This window comes from Ochlerotatus camptorhynchus, unplaced genomic scaffold, assembly GCF_037179485.1.
Source record: "Ochlerotatus camptorhynchus isolate MF236.1 unplaced genomic scaffold, CSIRO-AGI_Acam_v1.1 ptg000367l, whole genome shotgun sequence".
NCBI classification, from domain to species: Eukaryota; Metazoa; Arthropoda; class Insecta; order Diptera; family Culicidae; genus Ochlerotatus; species Ochlerotatus camptorhynchus.
This window is the reverse complement of record NW_027040855.1, coordinates 409,788-436,166: the sequence shown is the minus strand read 5'-3', so window position 1 is coordinate 436,166 and position 26,379 is coordinate 409,788. Positions and strand designations below refer to the sequence as shown.

Below are 26,379 nucleotides of genomic sequence, written 5' to 3'. Positions count from 1 at the left end.
ATTGCTTTCAATACCAGTTTTTACATCATTAAGATTAGCTCCTGTTGCACACTCAACAATAATAGAGCCATCTTTACCATTCCTAAAATTACTAATTTTGTGTGTTTTTGGATCCAACTGAGTTTTCAAAAACTTACGAGTATCTTCGCAAGCTTGTTTGGACTCTTTTGGTTTGATCACAATGACCGGACGAGTCTTACGATTACTCTGTTTGTTACTGTTACTGTTAATGTTACTGTTACTGTTAATGTTACTGTTACTGTTAATGTTACTATTACTGTTACTAATATTTTTAATTTTACTTGCATGACTAGATCTTTTTACAACATCCGCAAAACTCGCATTTTCTTGAAAAACATCATCAGTCGAATCGTTGTCACTATTTTGAAATTTACGTTTTTTGCGTCTGGGATTTCGGTCCGATTCAGAATGAACCGTCCTAGATGCACCATTCGTTGCAGCTAAATTTTTTTCCGTACTAATTTCAAAACATGAACTAGTCATCGTATTGCATTTCTCACTAATTAATTTTTCAAAGCAACTTAAAGAATCGTTCATATTTTGTTGCATTTTTTCCATGCCAATTCTCAACGCGTTGTCTATCTGAGCAGCAACGTTGTTTCGTATACCAGTGATAGAGTCAGCAACAGAAGACAATTGCTTCATTGCTTCCCCCAGCATTTTGGTATCCGAAACCGATACATTCTGCTCGTCACAACTCTGATCTGACAGACAATTACTACACTTGAATAGAACATTTGCATTATCTGTGATAAGTTTTGCCTGAGTCCGCGTGAGTGTAGTGCACTTGCAATGAAATACACGAGCACACTTACCCACACAGATAACCGGCAAATCACTTACCAAAATCCCCAAATTACATATTGCACACTCAGCCATATATATCACCTATACACATAAACTTTACATGCAACACTACAGAGACACAAGTAAAAACGAACGAAAGCAAAAATTTACAATGCCGTAGCTTACTAAAAGGGTACCAAATAGCTTGCCGGGCGAAGGGAAAACACAAAAATTGAACGAGAACCAGCGGCAACAGTAACCGTTCTCCTACTTATCCAATAAATTATCACTACGGGGCACGCGTAGGATCAATTCTACCGCGGCACAAGCACAATTTCACACTTAATTAATTGAATATTTATCACAGCACTGCGAAATAAACTATAACGTTCGCCATTACCAATACACTTTAACGCGATATGTGAGAGTGTGTTAGTGAATATGTCAGGAAAATACATAACAAATCGATGTCAAACTCATTTTGAAAGATCTACTTTCATACATTTTTTGGGTTAGCCAGAGGAAAATAATAAACAACTTTACACGGCGTTGCTCCCGCTAGTGTGCGTGCGTTAAACGTCACTAATCTCTATACCCGTACACGAAAAACCAAAACTACTCAAAGGTTGAGTTATTTAATAATAGCATTTAGAAATGCCTCTCATGTTAAGAATTACAAAACAGCCAGCGAGTAAATAACTCTGTCATTTGAAGCTAACACGAATGTTTACATTCGTCATGTATGCAGGAAGGCAGCTTATCTAATCTTCAGTCCGGAGCAGGCGACTCAATAAACAACATGACCAACTAATGTAAACATTCATTGCAGTGGTTCCTGAATTGATTGTAATTTTGGTATTTGCTACAAGCTACGAATTGCTAAAATGCCCTTTAGTAAGTGATGCAATGTTTTGCTAATTAACTGAAATATGATTCTGTTCATTGGTTTGGGGTAGAAACACCATTTCACGAGATGTTTCTGGTGAACTGATTTTACAATTAATTAATGAACTTTTACAGTTAGGCAAACTGGATGCCGTCATCGCCTAAAATGAACTATACCTAATGACTATAATATGCGTCTCTGGTAATCAACACTGGTGGAAGTGTGTTAGAGAGTGTCGCAGTATGCAGTATGACTAACAATCAATACGAAACTAACGATTTTAAATTGGCTCACTACTTGACTAGCCTATTGGTCCCAAGCAAATCGACTAACGTACCCCATTATAGTATAAATTCCAGTTCTACACTATGTTTGTTTTGATTCACTATGAAAGTTTGACAGATAGAATGAGGGGTTAGTGGATTTTCCTATGTTTCGAGGGGTGAATCGATTAGCTGAGCCAAAAAGTTGAGCTCGTTTCTTCGGGACCTTTTGGTCTTAGAGTTACCTCTATGGTATGACTGGGTAAAATTTTCCTTGGTTTTCCAGCAAAAGCGTTTCGAATATGAAGAAAATCGAGAGAGGTTTCACTCAGTATATTAGCAAACTCTAAGACTGAGTCAAATTTTCGTCGATTTTCTTCATTTTACTCAGTCATAAGTGACCTACATTTTTGCGATTATGAGTGAAAAACCACTCAATTTTGAGTCGATTTTACCGGCCGTGCATTAAAGTTCCTTCGAACTATTACTTCTTGAGCAACATGTGACAAGGTCCTATGAGCCGAATGTAAATAATAACTTTACACGATTGCTCACGAATCACATCACATCCGCGCAAACTAACAACACCATTTGATAGAGTACCCGAGCAAAGTCTGAGATCAAATTGAAAACTAAATTTGATGTTGTGATGTCTCTGATAATGATTTCTCAGGTTGCTGTCGCTTTGGTCGTTTTAACGGTTAAAATATCAAAATTGAGAGCAAATAAATCTTCCTGTGACATCACATTGAAATCAAATTCTGCTATCAGTGAGAACAAAGCGAACACTCAATTTGATGTTCATTTTTCCTGTTGATAACAAAATTAGGGCGCTATGCAAGGCGATATTTACGATCGACAAATCGCCTACAATGAATTTTTCTTCATTTATCGTCAACAGTCGCTCGCCAGCTGGCAAAATAAATGGAGTGAAAGAAGTTTGGGACGATGGCTATTCTCGATCATCCCTAAGGTGTCGAAGAGTCCTTGGTTTAAGGGGTTGGATGTGGGTCGAGACTTCATTCGTCTGATGTCTCGCCTCATGTCCAATCACTATTCGTTAAACTCTCACTTGTTTCGTGTTGGGCTGGGAGACAGCAATCTCTGCGAATGTGGACAAGGTTACCAAGACGCCGATCACATCCTTTGGTCTTGTGCTGAGCATCGTGGAGTCAGATCTGAGCTGTGCGATTCCCTTCGGGCTCGAGGTAGACAACCTAATGTTCCAGTTCGGGATATTTTGGCTAGACGTGATCTGGAGTTTATGAAACTCATATATGTTTACTTTAAGAATACTAACCTTAGATTGTAAGTTTGATTAACCTTGTGTTTAGTTTGTGTATTATGCGTGTAGTTTTTTTTAATGTTTGTTTTCAAGATGAATAGAAATAAGTTCATGTTTTACGATTAATTAAATATTTGTATAATAAATCATATTTCAAACCTTCTTCTCCCTTTCCCCATCCAAAAAATTGTAAATCTCCACTAACCTTGAGACAACCGCGAGTAATCGGTTCAATTCCTTTAACTCAAGCATGTATAATGTAAATGATAACTCGGCTCTGTAAAGTTTATTCGATTGAGCCTGTACAGATAAATTAATATAAAAAAAAAAAAAAATTAGTATTCAATTTGATGTTCTGCTAAGGCAATGAAAACAAAACTGCAACAACATATTTTTGAAGAGCAAATGTACAGCAAAACGAAAACAACATTTGTTATCAAATTTGTCAATCGCGTAAACTGAAATCAAATTATGATTTCGGTTTGATGTTTCTATCAAAATTTGATTTTGATTTGCTATCATTTTGATGCTGCACTTTGATCGGGTAAACTTATAGCGAATTCGTTTATTATCGGGGTTAACACCAGTTCCAACCCAGTGCGAAACCGAACTTCTTGTCAGTGCGAACCTCAACCTGAGCTAGGTTTTAACAACAAACGAGCAAACTGATGTTTGTCAGAAATCAAACAGACCCAATCTTGATACCCGATCCAGGTTGGAACTGAATAATAAACGAATTCGCTATTACTCTACCAGAACCAACAGCAGGTTTGCCTGAATGAGTCTTAGGCTGTGAACCATTTGCTGAGTGAAATTTGCTATCGATCGACCGGTTTTCGAGCCACGGTTGCCAAAATTTAACTTCTTGTCTGTCAGAAATAACCATGCTCGGATAGCAGGGTTAATCTATAACTTTTCATCTGTCAAATTTTAACCAAAAGTTAAAAAATTCGCCAAATGGTTCAGAGGCTCAATCTGCAAGAAATTGACGTTTAAAGCCATTGTTTACATTTTGAACATAGGCCCATTTCACATTTTGATCTAGACTTGACTTGAAAGTTCGTTCTTGAGATGATCTTTTTGGCTTTTATGTTGATTCGCATCATGGTCTATGTTATTTGTATCAATCGGAAAGAAAACACTGTCTCTTTCTTCCTCATCAGTTCTTGCGCGAGAAATGAAAGAGACAATGTGGTTATAGCCGGCGCCGGTGGTGTAGTAGTAAGCGTGACTGCTTTCTCTCCCAATGGGTCTGGGTTCAATCCCAGCCGAGGTCGGTGGGATTTTTCTGAGGCATAAACATCTCTGGTCACGTCTTCCTTCGGAAGGGAAGTAAAGCCGTTGGTCCCGCCCCATGTATGTGTGTTGAATGGGTGCGATATCCTACGCAGGTGTGGAAGCTGCCTTCCTGCACATTCGATTGCCGTCAATGGATGGCAATCGATGTGCGTCGGTGATTGGCACTAGATTGCGGAACAGATACCGACGTTAAATAAATGAAAGAAGAAGATGAGAATGTGGTTACGGATGAATGATAAGGAGTGAAAGAGAAGTGCGATTTCACATGCCGAACCTTTATAGGGTCATCTTCGATAGGACAATGTTGCATCCATTTATAGACCCAATTTGAGTACAGTAGACCGACATTACTTCCACATACCTGAAGAGTTTTCATGTTAAAAAAGTGATTTTTACAATTCTCGGGCGTGTTTAATTAATACCCAAATAATAAAAATATCTAAACTTGCATGTTGCCAGTGAAATGCCGTTTGCAGCTCAATTATTTAATAAGATGCGACATAAAATGTAACGGCAGACTTCATATTAGACCGAAGTTTGGGACATGTACCCTATCTACGCAAATGAAACCATGATAATTAATTTAAAATTATAAAATTGAAACACTAGTACCATAAGGAGCTTAAACTTTGAAGTCAAAACATTCATTTCTACACTGCAAAAAATGTGGATGAATATTACACAGAGACATATGTACATACGTCATTCCATCGGTTGAGTAATATTACGTTGTACACACTTACTCTAGCTCGGTAAAATCTCCTATAGCCGATTACCTCGGCATTTACTTTTGCTGATTTCTCTGCAAAATAACTGTATGTTAGCTGTTATCACAGCAAAATGTTATTTGTTAACTGAATCCCGGCCGAGGGGGCGACTCTATCTAAGATGCATGAAAATGTTTGCTTTGCCGTTGTGAGATGCACTCGCATTTAATAGATAGAAACACGATTGATTATGATTTAGAAGACTTCCTGCCAGTGTTGGGAAAATACCAAAAAATCAAATCTCACCAACGCCCAAGATCACGCTTGATTTTCGTAGACAAAAATCAACAAGCAAACAACTGCGGTTGATTTTGCAAGCTGTGATATCGCAGCTCGGAATATCAAGCAAACAAAACTCACCAACTTCCAATCTCACCAAACTGTGGTGAGATTGAGTTTAATGTTATTGCTTTACGCTCGAATGCAAAAGAAACATCCATAACAGCTTGCCGCAGACCCTTCGCGTCTGCCATCGGTGAAGATTAAAAAGAGATAGCAAACTATGCTTTCTCTTTCTAAGAAAACGATGTTCAATGGAATTCTTTTTTGTGTCGAGTCAACTCTCAGCTTGATTTGTTCACGTTGTTAATAGTCTCGCAATATCAAAAGCGTTTTTAATGTGCAACTACTCAGATTTACTGTCCTGACCGTGTTTTTTAGTTAGAGGAGCGGAGCGACGGGCAAGCGTCTACAATCACCTTTAAAAAAAAGCTTCTTTCAGATTCTGCTTAAAAAGCTCCAGGCAGCTTCGTTAGAATTTTCTTTTAGAAGATTTTTCTTTATTATCTTCTTTTCTGACTAAAAAACACGTACACGGCAGTCAATCTGAGTAACTAGCAGTAAAGAAGCATTTTCCAAGGTTTAAGGAGCATTTAATAATTTTAACATTAAAAAATCATTTTCTCCTCACTCTAGTAATATGATGTTATTTTTCTCACCTTCTTGTATTACCGACTCGAATGCCACATTAGTCGCTAATACATAATAATTTTGATAATTTTGTTGCATTCATTCACAACCGTATAAGAGCCTCTATTTTAAAAGGATAGATTTTACAATTCCAGCCCACCGGTATCGCTCGCCCTGCTATCACCATCTCGATACGGTCCCAGCATCCTACCAGCGCCGGCCCTTCCAACCAGTCAATTTCTTCACCACCACAGCCAAGTATCCTCGTTGGTCAACAGCTTACCGCACCATCACCCACACCATCATCACGCAATGCATGGCCTAGCCAACGGTCTATCCCTGGGTCTGAACGGCGTCAGCGTAGCCAGTCATAATGCTTCAGCAGCGGCAGCCGCCGCCGCCATTGCGAATGCCAACAATAACAGCAGCAACAACAACAACAACAGCCCCTTAGTTAGCAACAACAACCTTAGTTCGACGGAAAATCTGAACGCAACCCAATCGTCCAACCATTCCAACGCGAGCGAACAGCATTCCCCCAGTGGAGGAGGATCCCCGGCGCACCAAAGCTCGAACGGAGCCTGCCAGAATAGCGGCGGCGCCGGTCAGGCAAACTCTCCGGTCAAACAGCACACCCACAGCACCTCGTCCTGCGGATCGGCCAGTCCAATCCTGCAGGAGGACACCGCCAACGATAACGATGGTAAGTTGGCCAAATTCAATCAGACTGATGGAAGTTTTATCACTTGCCTTTGGGATGACATTTTTCCTAAACGGTTCAATTTGAACGTTTAGGGTTGGAAAGGGCGACCATAAAATAATAATCATAATTTGATGCAGCTTGATGCGAGAAGAAAAGTGAATCTCGGTCGCTGCTTCCCTGGTAGGGAGAGAGAACCTAATTTGACTAATGAAGTTCGGAAGGGTAACTTGGCCCGTCGTCTAAATGTTAGAGGGTAAATGATCTGGTCGGCCTCGTGTAAGGATGCAACATAAAATAACTATTTGTCACTTTTCGGTATTTTAATACCGCATAAATAATTGCCGGTTGAAGGGTGAAATGTACCGGCTCGAACGGAGGGGAACGCGTGTATGATATACTGAGATTTTATGGTGATATGGATATTAATACTGCTGAAGGGTTTTCAGGACAATGATGTATGAAGAAGGATTAAGCGATGACCGGAGTTGTTACGAAATTTGTTTTTCTTTGAGTCAGTCCTGTCGGAGTGAATGAATTAGGATTTAGTTCAAACGCATTATATAAGGCATTGGTAATAATGCATTCCGTGCTTGATTAGACGAAGGTTTTGTAAAATGTTTAATAATTACAAAAGAAAACAAACAACCACGTTGTATCATTGGATAAAATTCATAAATAGCATACCTACTGTTGCATTTAATATCCAATCTTCCTCGTAAAACAGTCTCCCTGCCCATGGATGGCATCATTTACATTCGCCACACCCTTTCCGTCTGTCAGCTAATTTCCATACAAAGCCATCCCATCAGACGGGATGGCGTCCGGTATGCATTTCTTCATAATCGTCCAGAAAGGTTTGGTCCCTTTTCCCATTCCCAATCCTCAACCTGTTCAAATATCACCCGGCAGTTAAAAGGCGCCACCGTCTTCGTCTATTCTAAAATGCAAATCACCCAGATTTTCCACCAAGGCAAGGTTTCAATGATAAAAATTCAATCAAATAAAAAGCTTTCCGAGAGGGATTTTGCATCAAACGTTTTGTTTTGCATCTTGGAGAAAAAAAAAGTCTTAACCTCTCACTGTCTGCGCAATGTGCTCCCACGGGAGTCAACCGCCTGGGTGGGTGAACTTTTTTCTTCATCGGTTTTCCTACGGAGTAGGTGCCGTGAGGCTTCGTCGTAAGCCTACCACCACGTGACTCTCGATCGGCGGAAGGAAAAAAAATGTCAATAAGCATTATAGTATCCTTGGGTTGTTTTGCTTTGCTCCTTCCGGCAGCCGCGATGGTTTGCGTGCCTACATAAATTACAGCAATAATCATTTAAATGCGTCACAATACCTGAACTGAACGCCGCGACGCTTCCCAATGATCCGAATTGTCTGGTGAGGGTGACGACGAATTGGAAAACTTACCACTGTAAACTTTTCCAATTCGGAGCGTCAGCCGAGAAAGAGCACAAACGAGTTTTTCATTGAAATTTTATAGCCGTTTAACAGCCGTTTAGCCTCTGCCAGCAAGTCGCATTGCGTTGATGTTCTTTTTTTTCCTCGGATGTTTTAGGAGTGCATTCGAGGGGAAGAGAAGTCACCCACATTTGCATCTGGGAGATTGTTTGTTGAGATATGAAATTGAAATCGAGCGACGCCGACGGTGATTGCTGGCTGGCTAGAACAGGTCCCTGGAGGGTGTGAAAAGTCGATTTGTGTGCACAGTTTGGCAGCAGCTGGCGTGTGATTAAGTGATTTGTTGGAAGGTAATCCTACGAAGGTTTGCAATTGCACGATGCAGTGATTTTTATTTTTTTTTTATAAATGATTTGATCAAATTAGCCGGTTGACTTATATAGGGCTAATTCCAGCATTGACAAGTAGTTGCTCTCTTTGGTTTACTTTGTATCAATGAATTGCCTATACAGCAGTCTGAATGTTTACTTGTTTATAGTGAGCTGAAAGACCTTTAACGAGCACCACTAAAAAATAGCAAAGCCTTACACTATACTAATAAATGCCCCGTAGCATGGGTAAATCACCTTTTCGTGGTTCGTTACGGGATGTAAGATCTATCACCGATTCCTAGTCCTGACTACTTCAAACTAGGGGAGCAGGATTTTTTAGTAATCCAAGGAACACATCTAGTCCTTGTTACTTTGTATGTCTTGTTGATAGTGACAAGACTCGGCTATGTCCACCGAGGATGATCTTGAAACAAGGAAAAATGAGTTAGTTAGTCTTCATCTATGTGATTCCTAATCTTCTATTCGTTGTTCCCTAGTTTGAAGTGGTGAAGACTAGGGTTCTGATGCATGGTCACTATCGATGTCATTCCTTAATTTTGCTGCTAAGGAATCCAATTTTGACTGACTAAGGGGTGCGCCTGTGGAGGGTGTTCCAAGAGTATAAATTGTGGGACCTTTCAATTAGAGTCGGATCCTTGCGATAAATGACAACTGTAAAAAAAATCGAATACTTCATCATTTCTCAATAGTGATGGAATAATACGAAATGCACTAAACTAAAGATACGGGATATATTACAATAGATCAAATAACTGGTCGCAGTGGTGTTTGGTCCCGAACAGAGGGGAAAAATACTAATAAATCATTAAATAGCTGATCAACCCAAGGGGTAGGTCACTCAGCACATTATGTCGAAATTAGATTGGGCACAGCTTGGGCACAGCCATCGGTACACCTTAGATATACCTTCGGCACAATCTTGTAGGCATTGGATTGTTGTAAATAAAATGGGAGCACTGCTGAACAACCTTCAATGAAGTTGTTCACAACATTACGTGCTGTTTGACTGTATTTTCAGGAACATCCTCTAATTGAGTATACCAGAGGAACTCAGACCAGCAGTTCACTAATAGATCTATATATGAAATGTAGGTTCTAGAGTGGAGGCAGAAAGAGGCAGTTAGTACCGCATTAGTACCCTTAATTCAAATAATGCTGCAACTCACACAAAACAAACTAAAGAAGTATATTCATCATCCTCTAAAGTCGGTCTCCAACAACGCTCCCACCGGTTCCAACTCTTTCTGACCGCTGATAGACCGATGCTTTTCACATCACGAAAAGCTAGGTTTCGGGTCTACCTTTGAGGGCATTAAAAAGCACCCAAACACAGGACTTTTATTCACACCCTATGGAACACAAATCACCAAAATTTCGCAGACCAGCCACTTCCCGCGTCATTCTCAATCCGATTTATCCTTGCAATTTCAAACCAAAGCATTCTAGGTGTCAGAAATACCGGATTGCCGGGATGGGTATTTTACAAACAATCGCAGCTTGCTCTATGACCGGCACAATCGGCACACTTGAGGCACACTGACAAAAAACATTGGTGTGCGGAGTATCCTACCCCTTGGATCAAGATTTCATAAATCTACTGTGTAACTGTATGAATCTACACGATCTTCCCTTCTGTCTACTTTCCTCCTCACTTTACTAAAAAAAACCAGCTTATGACACAATTTTCACTATTTCAGAACTGAAAATTTAAAGAGAAGATCCTAGAACCAATATTCATATTTATGGAGATTTTCAAGGATGACAAAAAGTGGATTGGTACGCCCCTCGTGCGCCGCTAGCCCGCCTGTACTGTTGGGAATCGAACATTTTTGACAGTGGTTTGTTTACACTACTATAGAGAACAACTGGTGCAACTTTGATCAAAGTAGTCGATTGCGTTCAGAAAAAAACGTCAAATAGAACTCGAAAGAAGAAAAAATATTGTTCACAAACACCTGGAAAATCCGGAGTGGTCCGGTTCCAAGCTGGCTAAAGTGCTGAAGATGCCGAAAATAACAGTTTGTCGAGTGCTCAAAACCTATAAAAAAAAACCCTGAGTATGGAAAGGAATCAGCGGACCTACGAAAAAACTGGACCCAGGAACCGTCAGCTTTAACGCACTTGAACACCTTGCTGCGCTGTTGAGGTGCGTTACCCGGCCATTCGATCCGAGATGTGACCAGAAGGTACAACTCCAACTTTCAAACCGTGCGGAACATCCTTGCCAGGGAAGGATACAAGTCGTTCGAGGCCAGTAAACATCCGAACCGGCACATGAGGCAGAATTCCGTGGCCAAAAAGCGTGCAAGGTTCTTGTACGACCGTGTTTTGACGAAACACAAGGGCTGCACTTTGATCGATGACGAAACATACGTAAAACTCGATTTTAGGCAGCTTTCCGGTCAAAAGTTTTACATCGCGACTGGACGTGGGGATGTGCCGGGAAGATTCAAGTTCGTGTTTGCCAGCAAGTTTGCGAAGAAGGCCATGATTTGGCAAGCGATTTGCAGTTGTGGCCTGAAAACGGAACCATTCGTCACGTCCTCGACGATGACATCCCAAGTATACATCGAAGAATGCCTGAAAAAGCGTGTATTGCCGTTCATCCGCATGCATAGGGGCAAAGTCATCTTTTGGCCCGATTTGGCCAGCTGCCACTCCTCCAAGGTGGTTCTGGAGTGGTATGCTACCAACAAGATCAATTTTATCCCCAAGCTAATGAATCCTCCGAATTGCCCGGAAATGGAACTAACATTCATTGTAATAATTTTTTGGTTTGCGTGTACGATCGTGGGCGGATGGAAAGAAACGCAACGCTACTGTCGATGAGAAGAGGGAAGAGAGAGCTCGACGGTCGGAGGATGGGATCAGGTAGTGGTGAGCCCTCGTAGAAGCAACAAAAATAGTTTGTTGCGTGTGGTGTACTTTTGAAGAGTTTGGTGATCATCATCACCGGTCCGAGCCACGCGAGTTTAGAACGCACTGTTTTCCGGACAAACACCAGGTCACCGGCCAGGTTATCCCAGGGTCCTGTGTATCGGACCACCGATTCTCCAGTCCGACGATTATCGACGTCGTACTGCCGCTCCAGGCTTAAGCGATCAGCCCGCCATTAGTCGCTGCTGGCGTCTGGTATCGCTGGCCGATATTATGCGGACAGTCAGTCCTTCGGAGTCGGCCCGCCATTGTTCACCGTCGGTCCCTGGTATTGCTACTGGACTATACCGCCAAGCCCACAGAACAACCGCCAGCTGATCAGAAATACACGAAATAATTCCCGGGCTATTTTTTTAAGCTTTATTAGAGAGATTTTTAGCCGTTGGCTAGTTCATCTCTTTTCCCGGGCTATTTACAGCCGTTTCGAGCCAATCATTGCTGCAAAGTCAGCCCGGTCAGGGTCGGATGATACCCCGGCTATAACTTTCTAATGCAGTCAAATATCTTGGAGTAATCCTTGATAGTAAACATAATTGGAATATGCGTAAACAAAGCTACTAATGCTCTATGGATATGCAAAGGAACATTCGGTAAACAGTGGGGACTGAAACCGAAAATGATCCATTGGATTTACTCGGCAATTGTGAAACCTAGGGTTTCTTATGGTGCATTGGTCTGGTGGCCAAAAACAAAAGAGAGTGTTGCTCAGAGAAAGTTAGAAAAACTCCAAAGGTTAGCAACTCTCTCAATAACAGCTGCAATGTGAAGTACACCATCGAAGGCATTGGATGCTTTGCTTTATATGCTACCATTGCATCGATTTGTACAATTAGAAGCCGAAAAGTGTGCTCTAACCCAAGCAGCACACTTCCATCGAAATAAGTTGCTGCAACTTGATTGTGACTGGAATAAGTTGCACACAAGTAACAACAATTGTTCAGTGACCAGTGTGCTACTAGGGTAAAGACTACAAGGTAAGTGAAACTCTTTGAAGGAGACCTTTGAGGACATCTTAGGATTCTGAAAACTGTTAGTATCAACTTTCTTGGTGGGATCGACTGTTACGAACTATGTTGGAGGTTATGCGGCTTTGAGTCTTTTGATGCTCAAAAAGTGGTCAAGTGAGTAGAAGTTTTCTCGAATGTACTCCTCGAGAGTATGACGTCCGGCTAACATGAGATCTTGTTATGTAGCATACGATACCAAACATCGTGACAATTGTGCCTATGCTGTGGGCTCTTAACACTAAAACGGAATTTAGTTAGTAAGTAAAATCGAAAAACGAAATTCCAACATTGTATTTAAAAAACATATTTACACAGATTCTTGAAATAGGCACAATACATGTGATCGAAACGTCAGATCAAAACTTAAAACCCCGTTGTTGAGCATCAAAAGACTGGACGCCACATAACCTCCAACATAGTTAGTATCAACTCTCTAGTAAGGAACAACGAAGACTGGATGGAGAAAAGATACAATTGCAATCGACTTTTTCAAGTATTTGACCCTGGGAGTAATTGATGGCAATTTGGTGGTCCGATTCTTCGTCCAGGTTCAAGATTGAACAATCAAGTGGGAGCAGGATTAACTGGCCCAGGGATAGACATATCGGTTCCTATGGGCAGATGGCTTCCAAGCTGAAATCCAAGCAATTTTGTAGTGTTCTATTATATGTTTGCGTAGAAACTATAAGAGTTGAAATATATGCATAATGTTCGACAGTCAAGCTGTTATTAATGCTTTAAAATCGGCGACATGTACATCAAAACTTGTCTGGGAGTGTGTTCAATCACTTCAAAAATTGTCTTGTCATAATCAATAATTGGGTTCCTGGTCATTACGGGATTGACGGAAATAAAAGAGCAAGACTCGGATCTTCTTTTAAGTTCATAGGAGCAGAGCTCTTTTGTGGCGTATCGGCTGCATCTCTTAGAATGGAGCTAAAAGTGTGGGAATTTTCAAAAGTGGAGGAAAACTGGAAGAACACTTCCATTGCTAGTTAGTCGAAGCGATTCATTAATCCAAACATTTCTAGGACCCACACAATCCTGGAACTTTCTAAGAAAGATCTTAGCATATATACAGGTCTTATACCAGGTCATTGTCCAAGCCGTTATCACTTGAAGCTGATTGGAAAACTTCAAGATGATGTATGTCGCTCGTATGTAAGGAAGGTTCGGAACATTTGCTATGCCACTGTCCGGAAACTTTCAATAAAAGGCGTAAGTTCCCTTTGGCATTTGGAGAACAACTCCCAGTACGGCAGTGCACTTTATTCGAAGTGTAATGCCTTGCTGGGATAATGCCACTAGTAAAACAATGGCGATCACTCCTAATAATAGTGTTACGGCATCTTGATATAGCTAAAAAAAAATATGGAATATATCACAATAGATCAGAAAAATGGTCGCAGTGATGAAAACACCCGACAAGGATTAAAAAAATAATCTCCATTTCCCGGCCAGGGTTGGCCAAACCACCAGCCGATCACCGTTCGATAATGCCACCGCTTCCACTACCATCGCCGTCTAATAAAGCACAAGGTACAATCTTTTAGGGCTTCTCGCATCCGAAACGCCCTGAGAACTGGAACCTACAAGGGACTTGAGTGCACACCCCGGAAGCTGGGGGGTTTCCTTCAGGAACTTAGTGGTTCCAGGGCTGAAAACAGTCTTATAATTTTCTGTTATCAAACATAACGCATTGGCCCTCTTGTTGGAATGTATGAAAGTTCCTTAGAATTGTAGTGGTTAGCATCCATACGCCGAAGTCACGAGTTCCAATCTCAACCCCGGACAAGTCACGAATGACCCAAGAGCGTTAAAGTGAATGTAATATCTACCTTGGTACTGGTGCTGACTATAATAACTACTAATAATTTCGTTAGTACTGGCCCAATGAAGTCACTGTTAGTATATTTGACCATAATTCAAAAAATGGTGCTTCTACATCTCGTCCAAACCTGCTGTGAAATCAACAATAAACGTTCAACCAGCTTTTCACCGCGGGTTTTAAAAATAAAAAAAACTACATGGGACAGCCCTATGGGGTTGACGCAATGGTAATGTAGGACTACGTGTTCTTATATAATAAATGTTATTTGTTAACTGCAGCAGGAGCTTGAGTTTTGTGTAGGAATAGGAATTTTCGGGGTTCTCTCTCTTTATATTCTTTAGTATGACTATGGTTGCCATGAAAACAACCTTTTGATATCAATTTTAGTTGGGACATGTTCAGAAACTTACTCTTTTGGAAAATGGTGACCCTGAAAAGGGCCAAAATATTTTCACCTGGACATGGCTTCAAATTATTCGGAGGCAACTAGTGTTGGTGGATCATTGACAAATCTCAGGTATTCATGACATTTAGATCTTTGAAAACAATGCGAATGAAGAAAAGAGACCTACTGCGTCAGAATCTGTTATGATCAGGCATGGAAAATCATTTGCATTCATTTCGTGCAGTCATTTACATTCATTTGCGTCTAACTTTTTTCTTCAACTGCATTCCGCAATATAATCGAAAGAGCTTTTGTAGGTTTTGATATTAACTACAACTTTTGTCAACTAGTCAAATTCGTATCTCTTATGCATGACGAACCAGAGAGAACAGAAGCCACTATTGTTTTTCAGTGAATGTATTTTACATTCACTGAAAAACAGTAACAAGTTCTGCCCGCTCTAGTTCGTGATGCATAAGAGATACAGATTTGAGTTATGAGCAAAAGTTGTAGCTAGTAACAAAACCTACAAAAGATCTATAGATCTTTTTGCGGAATGCTGTTGATGAAAAAAGTTAGAGGCAAATGAATGTAAATGAATGTATGAAATGAATGCAAATGATTTTCCATGCCTGGTTATGATAACCTGAGTTTTGTCAAAAACCGTAAATATTTATGCTGTATGCAGCAAGAATAGGCAGTCCTGCAGTTTTGTGTCAACCATATGATATGATCACCATAAATACTTCCTTTTACGGCTACTGCTGGACACGGGTTGGCCCGGTGGTTCGAAAGGCAGCGAACTTCGCTACGAGAAATGGGCACTCATAGAGTCTGCCCAGTTGCTTCAGGATTAGAAGCTTGGTTGCTACCATTTTGCTGGTTTCAGGGATTTCATTCGTGCCAAGTTTAGTAGAACATATTCTTGGACATTAAGGGGGCTTTTGATTCAGTTTCCATTGAAATTCTGTCAGACAATCTGCACAGATGTGGACTTTCCGGAATTTCAAATAATTTCTTGTACAATTTGTTGTCAGAAAAGCAAATGAACTTTTTTCTTGGACAACTGACAACTTCCAGAATTAGCTACATGGGCCTGCCCCAAGGCTCATGTCTCAGCCCTCTTCTTTATAACTTTTATGTCAAAGATATCGACAACTGTTTGGCAGAACAATGCACGCTAAGACAACTTGCAGATGACGGTGTGAGGTCCACAAGCCGTGGACTTGCAAAGACCATTGCAAAGTTCCTTAGATAACTTGCCTTCTTGGGCTAGGAATCTAGGGATCGAATTCTCGCCGCAGAAAACTGAACTGGTAGTGTTTACTCGAAAGCGGTACCCAGCCCAAATGCATCTTAATCTTTTGGGCAGAAGCATTACTCAATCATTGTCTTTCAAGTACCTTGGGGTCTGGTTTGATTCAAAGTGCACTTGGAATACCCATATTACGTATTTGAAGCAAAAATGTCAACAGAGGATCAACTTTCTCCGTTCAATTTGCGGCACATGGTGGGGTGCTCATCCGGGAGACCTCATAACGCTTTATAAAACAACTATTCTCTCTGTTCTAGAGTACGGCTCATTCTGCTTTCTCTCGGCAAGAAAATGTCACCTAATAAAATTGAAACGAATTCAATATCGTTGTCTGCGTATTGCTCTTGGCTGTATGCACTCAACGCATAACATGAGTCTCGAGGTTCTGGCAGGAGTAACACCCTATCAGAGACGTGTTGGGTACCCGCGATCTCTGCTATATGCAGTCGATTTATGTGTTTCTGCAAATGTCTAGTACAAGAATTTAATTCTTTTGTCTTTTGTATCTCTTTATTAGTTTTTGTTTGTCTTGTCCCCCGTCTCGGTGAGCCTCATCGTTGCCCACTGGTCACCATAGCCGGTCGAACTCCAGACGAATCTAGAACCACACTACCGTTCACACTGGCGACAACACTCTGATGAGGCAACGATACCCTACTTCCAAGCTCCTCCCCTTTTCCTATCCTTCGACAATGTACCCCTCTAACCTCGAGTAAGCCGCGAGTATCCGGCCCAACTCCTACTAGACATAGAATTAAGTGAATTTTGTTACAAACAAAGAACAATGAATTATCGGCTCCGTAAAGCTAACGCGATTGAGCCTTACAAATAAACGAACTAGATAAAAAAAAGTTTAGTAGAACTCCTAAACCATATCTTTTGAAATTAGTTATTGGCCCTGAAAAGGGCCGTTTCAGATAAGGAAAATGAACGAAGCTTAACCTCCGAAACAATACAGGGTGCGTCCCTGACGTTCAGAGCGTACACTACGTATATTGCGGTAACGGTCTTCCGCTTGGCGCCTTCAGAGTAGGTAACGGCGTCACGAATGACGATTTCCATCAACACCTCCAGCACACCTCGGGCTTCCTCGTAGATCAGACCGGAGATACGCATTATCACGACGAGCCTGACGACGGTCTGGGAAATACCCTGTATGTTATCATGCAACACCTTACGATGACGCTTGGCTCCTCCTTCGCCGAGTCCTTTGCCTCCCTTGCCCCGTCCAGGTAATGTTTATGCTGTTTAAGCTGCCTTCGGGTACGGTTGACTGGAAATGGATGCGAAAAACTTTCCATATAACTCTAGAGAGCGAGCTCAATACATACTGACCTGCTTGGCGGTCTAACAAAGAATGATGCTTTTTTGCTTTTTTTACTTACTTAAATGATCTATATTTCTTGAATTTGTGTGGTTTACATGTATAACTTATCAAGTGACACAGATGCGTCTTTTCAACTTTAGTTCCTGTGAAATTTCAATTATTATTAATTACAGTTCCTAGTCCTATCAGGCCTATTTTAAAGTATGACCACCTTGGTGGGATTGGTTTGATTTGAATTGGAAAAAGAAGACTACTTATAACTACTATTTACAACTACAACTAACCTACAACTACTATGTACACCTAACCTACTATATACAAATTGCTTATCAAAGCATGTTCTGATAAATTACATTTTTGTGTAAATTTAGTCTTAATTTCGTTAATTTTGGAATCTATTTTGGCAATGCCTGCCTCTTCATGTAAATTTGTTATTCTAGTGTCGAAAGGACGATCAAGAACCATCCTCAGCACTCTATTTTGTGCGACCTGAATTTTGTTCCTGTGAGTCTGTGCACATGATTCCCACACCGGAGCTGCGTAGAGGATCGCAGGTGCTATGATTTGTTTGTAGACGGCCAGTTTGTTCACCCTTGAGAGGCGGGATCTGCGGCAAATCAGCGGAAACAGACACCTAACCAATGTAGAACACTTGACTACAGTTTTCTCTCCATGCGAACGGAAGAGGAGCTTTTCGTCGAACAACATCCCGAGATAGGTAACTTCGGTAGACCACTCAACCCTTGTGCCATCCATGATTACAGTACAAGATGGAGCCGGTTTCAGTTTGGACGATTGCCGATGGAGGAACATTATCGCTTGTGTTTTGGTGGCATTGATTTTGATTTTCCACGTGGTGGCATAATCAGCAAAGGCGTTAAGGCATCGTTGAAGTTTGTTCGTTATTTCGCGAGGCATCCTTCCTTTGACGGCTATTGCGGTATCATCTGCGAACAGGAAAAACACGCAACCGTCACCGAGGGGAGGAATGTCGGAAGTGTAAATGCTGTAAAGCAAGGGGCCCAGCAGACTGCCTTGCGGGACTCCTGCTGGGATCGAAAACGTGTCTGAGAGACAACCATTCAACGATACCTTAAACGACCTTTGCTGGAGGTAGTTACGGGTGATTTTAATAAGATGTAAAGGAAAGTTGAAGTTACAAAGCTTGTACACAAGTCCGTCATGCCAAACATTGTCAAACGCCTTTTCAACGTCTAACAAGGCCATGGCTGTGGACTTGGATACAGCTTTGTTACTTCGGATGTTATTCATCACCCGCACTAGCTGGTGATTGGTGAAGTGCCCCTTTCTGAACCCAAACTGTTCCGGAAGGAGAATGTTATTTTCCTCGACAAACTTGAGCAAACGATTGAGAATGAGTTTCTCGAACAATTTGCTCAGCGGTGAAAGGAGGCTGATTGGTCTGTAGCTTGAAGACAATGTTGGATCCTTACCGGGTTTGCGGATTGGTATGATTTTTGCTACTTTCCAGATGCTTGGAAAGTAGTGCAGTTCCAAACATCTGTTGAAGATAGCGGTTAGAAGAGACTGCACTTTCATGCTGAGTCTCTTCAAGATCAAGTTGAATATACCGTCAAACCCGCCGGAGAGATGAAAGTTGGTTCGTCCGGAAATTGCACAGTGTACAGACCATGTTGTGCGTGGTCGAACAATAGACATCCGTTCCGGTTCCTCTGGTAGTTCCTCCAAGCTTCATGGCGGGCGTTCAGGTCGCCCCCAACGATGAATCGGGAGCTAGTACGGGTGATGGCGGTCAGGTCCTTCTTGAATTGGATTCCTAATCCGTTGCTTGCGGTACACTGGCGTGGGCAGTAAACAGCGATGAACCGGACGTTTCCAGTTGGTGATTCCACCTCCACACTAATGGCCTCGATGATAGAAGTGCGGATGTGGGGCAGAGTGCAAAACTTGATTCCCTTTCTGACGATGACCGCTACACCACCCCCCCCTGGAGCTGGTGCGATCAAGCCGGATAATGTTGTGGTCAGGCAACTAGAAGCTGTCACCGGACTTTAGGTGGGTCTCAGTTAGAAGAACCACGTTGATGCTATGCTTGCGGAGGAAGTCGGCAAGCTCAATCTGTTTTGCTCTTACAGAGCAAGCGTTCCAAGTAGCGATGGTTAGCGGTTTAGACACCATACTGGATGATGAACTTACCGAGCACTTGGATCTGTTCGGGCTTATTGCGGCACTTACGTAGAGCACCGGTCATGTTGACGAAAATTTCCATCAGTTCATCCGCCGAAAACAGATCGGGGTTGTTGTTTTGCGCTGGTGGTTGTCTCCAGAATCCAGGGGGGGATGGAGAGCTTTGGCCAGCAGAATCACCAGAAGTTGCTTGAGCGGAATGCACCCGCGAATTCGCTTGCCTTTGCTGAGGAGCACGAAGAGGCGGGAAATCCTCCGTCCGAAATGCCGGGACTTTGTCCTTCTTGCGTTGCGTTGTTAGCTGCCGCCTGTTTGAAGTCCTCGCGTTTGGAGCACTGTCTGTCGGAACCTTGGTGAGCACCACCACAGTTGGCGCATTTTAACGCCACGGCTTCATCCGCAGGGCAGTCGGAAGTGGCGTGGTCTTGAGCGCAATTGCCGCAGCGTGGCTTAATGTTACAGTTGCGGGTGCCGTGTCCAAAGTTCAGACACCGTTGGCACTGAGTCACATCGCGATGGCCGCCACGGTATGGCTCCCAGCGGACGATGATGCAATTGATGGAGCGGATGGCTTTCAGCGCGTTGAGCGTCACCGTTCCCTTCTGGAAGTGTACCAGGAAAAGGCAATCCGGATACGCCTTCACATTCTCGTCTCTTCTTGTCATCCGATAGACGGCACTTGGGGCCAGCTTGTACCGGTCCCTGATTTCAGCTTCGATAAACTTCGGGTCGAAGTTTGGTAGGCCCCTGATGACGACCTTGAATGGTTTCTCACCGGGAATGTCGTGGGTGAAGAATTCCACCTTGGAAGCCCTCAGGTGGGCGACGACCAAGTCATACTCCGCTTTGGTACGGAGCACCACCTTGGTGCCGACTCTGCCCAACTTGTATTCGGCTTTAACGCCCAGCGTCGCTAGATCCGCGATGAGCTCATTAAGATGAGCATTTTTTACCACCAATGGAGGTAGCTTCACTTTTGCCGCACTCGGGCCGGCAGAATTTTCGTTGTCGATGGTGTCGCCGAAATCACCGATGTCGCTGGCGTTCGTTGCTGTGACGTCATCACGTCCACTCGCACCATCGGACTGGCCTTGGTTTTTCTTCCTCTTCTTGGATCGCTTCACCGTGGCGGAGGTGGTATTTCCAACATCGGTGGGAAGAGTAGCGTACCTATTTGAAATAGGTACACTCGTGCTACACTCACCACTGTTCTTTTCCGCTTTCTCACGGAGCCTGCTCCGGGAGCGCTGTCTTCCCATCACACGATGCGACCGACACTACTGACGACGCGAATAAACGTTTGGAATAACTATCGAACAACTCGACAGAGCGAGCAAATACCGGACTGTACTGCTTGACGAACAAGCAGAGAATCTGATGCTTTTTTGACCATGAATACCTCTTTTATAACTACTGGAAGGCTAAATTATTCTTGCAAGTTGTTGCATTTTTGTTTTTTCATCGTTTATGATTAGTTGAACATAACAAAAGTATGTTATTAAATAGAGGAGAAAGCGGTTGAAATTTTTATGCATCGTGTTCGATTTATCGTATCTGCATCGTAACTAAGCACAATGGCTCGTACCAAGCAGACCGCTCGTAAGTCCACCGGAGGAAAGGCTCCTCCCGAAATCGCCTAGGACTTTCAAGACCGATCTGCGGTTCCAGAGCTCGGCCGTTACAGGAATCCAGTAAGGCCATCTGGACGGTCTGTTCGAAGATACCAACCTGTGCGCCATCCACGTCAAGCGTGTTACTATTATGCCAAAGGACATTCAGCTGGCTCGTCGTATTCGTGATGAACGCTCTTAATTTCTCCGTCGAAATCTAACAAAAATGGCCCTTTTCAGAGTCATTAAAAGATTCCACAAGAGAGTTGGGAAGGAAATTTCTGCTGCTTTTACTGATCGCATCACAGTGAATCCTGATCTTAAAATTGCAACCAGCAAGTGCCTTAGAACCAAAAGCGGTGCGGTTCTAGTTTTCATTGCTGTGACAACGACTGTAAGGGGCTTAGAAGCAGAAGGGTGAAAACCAATTATCTATTGATTTCCTCTTTTGTGATCACCACGGCTTCACTAACCTATTTCGCACTATTGTGCGTCACAATGTTTGCCGTCGAGTTAACGTTATCCGACCTTCTTAGTTGCTCCTCCGTGAATGATCAGAACTAATCAACTTACACAGTGCGATTGTTACTAGAGACCGAGAATTCCTCAACATCTCCACGGCTGTCTCGTCTCGGGAAGGATAATTGTGCTAGTGAGGTAAGGTTATTTTTAGATCAGGATTCATGTGGTAAGTGATGCGATCGGTTAAAGCAGAATTTGTTTTTATTTAAAGCTAGTGGGGACAGGATAAGGCAAAGTGAAAAATTGCAAGGATGGGGACGGGCCTGGGATTGAACCCCGACCTTCTGCTCAGTAAGCAGAAACGGTAACCACTGAGCTACCGAGCCTCGTCGTAATGCTACATCGACATGTTTCGTCTAGGAATGATTGTCTAATGACTGTGTTGGGAAAGCAGCATAAGCATGTACGTAATTGGTCGATTTATAAGTTAATTCGACGCTTTTGGACAATGCTTGACATTTACCTTTTTCAATAGTTTCTTGTTGAAAATCAACAGTAGGAAGCATTGCTATCGATGCGAAGAAATATTGCTGATATATTTTTTTTTAAATTGGACCAGGGGCAGCTGAGTTATTAACGTTCAAAATCTTTCACAATTTTGTTACATGTTCCATTTTTGGTTTTCACAAAGTGTACCCCCATATAGAAATCACAGACGTAGTCCTACGTCAAAAGAAACCCGAAATATCTCTCTCAAAATATCCTGGTTTAAAAACAAAATTATGTCCACGAAGGGGAGTAGGGAGTAATTAATTATGCTTTTTCTATCCACGTGGTGCATGGATACTCCCTTACTCAAGTGACGAAATTCACATTCGACGTAACCATGACGTCATGAATAGTTATATTTGAGTTGAGTACTTTTTGCTCGTTCCACGCTTTAAATAAATTTTTACTATTACAGATGATTCCATTGACGTGACTAATGATGAAGATGCGGAACCTGTTCAGAACAACGTGGCCATTCCCAGTTTAGTGAATCACCCCCTGTATGGCCAGAGTCCGGTAAGAAGCATTTACGCCAATCCACTGTTCCTGTCAATGACTTGTGTCGTATTGTTTTTAGATGTTCAACTTCCAAGAAACGATCTACGAAACTAGCGCGAGACTACTGTTCATGGCCGTCAAGTGGGCCAAGAACCTACCCAGCTTTGCGAGTCTTACTTTCAGAGATCAGGTAGTAATCAACTCCTTCGTTTTTGTTTGTCAGTTAAAAATGTGTACGATTTACAATTCAGGTAATTCTGTTGGAAGAATCCTGGTCCGAACTGTTCCTGCTGAATGCAATCCAGTGGTGCATGCCAATTGAAACATCCGCTTGTACATTGTTTTCGTTGAACGAACACTGCTCCAGCGTGAATAATTCCGGTGTTTTTAAACCGGGACAGGTAAGAGATTGCTGTTTGATACGTATGAAACTTTTCAATGATTAATTTTCAATTTCAGCTAGCACAAGACCTTCGAGTACTGAACGATTCCCTCTGTCGATTCAAGTCGGTCATGGTAGATCCAGCGGAGTTTGCTTGTATGAAGGCTATTGTTCTGTTTCGATCCGAAGCACGTGGATTGAAGGATCCGGTCCAGATTGAGAATCTCCAAGATCAAGCTCAGGTAATTGTGAAGCGTGCCGTAGAAAGCAATAAATGCTAATCGAAAAAATTCTCACCGTAGGTGATGCTAGCTCAGCATTCTCGAACACAATTCCCCGGTCAGATCGCCCGCTTCGGAAGGCTTCTGCTAATGCTTCCCCTGTTACGGATCATCAACTCGCACAAAATCGAATCGATATACTTTCAGAAAACGATCGGCAACACTCCCATGGAGAAAGTTCTTTGTGATATGTACAAAAATTAGCGACCGAACTTCGCTCTGTTACTGACAAAAATCTGTGAATATGTGTAGTATTAGTTTAGCCTAAAAAAAAAAACAACCAACCGCACATGAATATAGATAAAAATGCACATTAACCCACTCACCAAGCGAGAGTGGAAACAAGCGAATCGAGAGACAGATTCAATTATCGGTTCACCCGGGAACGATTGTCAATTTTCATAAACTCCTGCACGCGTGCCATGCCGAGATGTGTGGTGAAGGTACGAAATGAAAAAAAAAGAAGCATACATCCAATTTGGACGATTTGCGTAATTATTAGGAAAGTTTTGTTGTTTTTTCACTCACTCATGCATTGCCTGGCACCCACTCACACAATCGCTATTTGTTCCCACACCAAACTAATCGAACAACAAAGGCATCAGTAATAATAACAGCAACAACTACGATAACGGTTCCTAAATTTATGCACGAAATCGACCCCGCACCCCCCATCAACCCCGGCTGAGTGACAGTCACAAACGTGTGTGAGTGGATATGTGCAAGCGAGCAACCAGCCACCAAACTAGACAAAATCAAGGGGCGGGCCGTGGGGTGGCGCTGGTGGCGGTGCGCCGAGCTTCACATTTGCAAACTCGTGCGTAAATTATTATGCGGTCACATTTCACGTCACGTGTAGTATTTTCCACAGATTTCGATTCGAGCCGATCATGGTTTTTTTTTCGTCTAGGATTCTTTCTGCTCGCCTCATTCCAAAATTATCTGCACCGGACAGCTTCCATTACGCCTCTCGATTTCTAAACCGTAAATTTTTGCCGATGATTATTTGTCCATTTGCACAGCGATAATCGAATTATGGAGGGTTTTCTTTTTTTTCTTTTTCGGGATATCTGCATTTGTGATGGAGTTAATAGTCGAACTGCCGAAAAACTTGTGCAAGGAAATCAGTTAGCAATTGCAGTTGAAATGTGTAAAATACGTCTGTCGCATCCTTCACGTAATTATTCAATCACTAAATCAATCTAAAAATAGGTTCTTTTGTATTACTTACAGACATTCAAAAAAATTAAGTTTGAAAATGGTCTCTCGCAAACTTTAGTGATTAATTGAACTTTGTGCAATGAATATATGTATATGTACTTAAGTGAAGCAAACAAGGTGTAAAATATCTTCTTAAAGTTGCACGCTGACAAAATCAAATAACGATAAGAATAAAATCATTCAATGCACATAACTGTGTTGCAAAGAAATATTCGGTTTGATTGTATAGTTTTATGAAATAATTAATAAACGATATCCTAATACCAATGGCTTTTAATTTTTGTTTATCTTTAATTTACTTTAAATTTGAAGAAAAAAAAAGTGGTTTCTTCTTAAGAGTTCAACTAATTTAACTAGTTCAAATTAAAAAAAAAACAGTTAATCAACTAAGAAATTTAACCGGACTCAAAACAAAACACACACTCATATTTTAAGTGTTAGGATAACAATCCTGATTAGATCGACCCATCCATGGTATCGTTGTGACCATTATTAACAAATCAACTGTTGGTCATCTTATATGCTCTCTGTAGAAATTTAAATAATCCAACTAGGGTTTTACGAGCTATTCGTAGTCAGCTACTGCAAATTCTCGAGCATGCACGGCGATATTCGAGCTAAGAGTCATCTTCAAGGGAAACCATGTCAATTGTCAGTGACAGTGCTGTCAGTGACAATCATGTGCAGTTTTTGTTATTAGATATATATTTATAACAAATTTAAGCAAAATAATTCCATGGAGCCATTAAAGTGAACAACTGCCTACGTCCTTAACTGCCTGGAAAACAATAATGTGGAAGAGATTGGACGAAATTACACTTTTTGTTACCTGGCGAACAATTCAATGAGTTCCAATCCTACCGACGCCAGAGATGCAGCTCCTACACCTAGACCATACTCGGAAAAAAAATCCGTTCCCGAAAACGGGAACGGACCGTGAACTAAAAATCACGGCCAACTATGGGGCTGTTCATAAACTACGTAGACAGTTTATGGGGGGGGGGGGGGGGGTTGAGAATTATCCACGACCCATACAAATTTTAAAATTTTTGTATGGACAATTGTCTACGCAGGGGGAGGGGGGGGGGGTCAAGAATCCCAAAAAATTGTCTACGTAGTTTATGAACAGACCCTATCCAGAACAAAATTTTCTCAAATATACACCGTGAAATATGGTTCACGGCTGTGGTTCACGAATATGGGAACTCTTTTTTTCCCGTGTACCCATCCGATCATATACCGGGAACCAACGGCTTTAACTCCCATGCGAAGGAAGGCGTGATCAGAGATTTTACTCCTCAGAAAATTTCGGTGGGGCCGACTGGGATTGAATCCAGGCCTCTCTCGGAATGAGAGTCAACCACGCTCACCACTATGATATTTTGACGAAACAATTCTTCCAGTGACGATGTCAAAAATAATTCTTTGTTTACGTTTGCGACATTGGCGACATTGGCTCAGTGTTGAACTGAGATGTTGAGAAAATTTTTGTGAGAGTTCCATCAGGAATGTGGGTGCTTCGAGATCACCGATCACAACATGGGTAACGGGTTCTGTCCGAAAATGTGCAACAGACGTCTGACCGAGCAGCAGCAGGTTTGCGGTAGAATGCCTGATCTGAATGGTTGCACCCATTATTTTCAAAAACAAAAGAATCTATTTTTATCTTCATCCGATAGGCTGAAGTGAA

General features: G+C 42.0%; 1 protein-coding gene across 2 annotated transcripts in view; it reads left to right on the top strand.

Annotated features, from left to right (window-relative positions):
* Positions 1-24,445, top strand: part of LOC135709871 (photoreceptor-specific nuclear receptor-like) — a 119,594-nt gene extending 95,149 nt beyond the window's left edge. For both annotated transcript variants that reach the window (XM_065232305.1, XM_065232304.1), the window contains 6 exons: positions 6,372-6,919; positions 22,723-22,823; positions 22,885-22,995; positions 23,057-23,206; positions 23,265-23,429; positions 23,490-24,445. In XM_065232305.1, the coding sequence (XP_065088377.1) occupies positions 6,372-6,919; positions 22,723-22,823; positions 22,885-22,995; positions 23,057-23,206; positions 23,265-23,429; positions 23,490-23,672 (1,258 nt within the window). In that variant the 3' untranslated portion in view covers positions 23,673-24,445. The remainder of the gene's footprint in view (positions 1-6,371; positions 6,920-22,722; positions 22,824-22,884; positions 22,996-23,056; positions 23,207-23,264; positions 23,430-23,489) is intronic.
* The last annotated feature ends 1,934 nt before the right edge of the window (positions 24,446-26,379 follow it).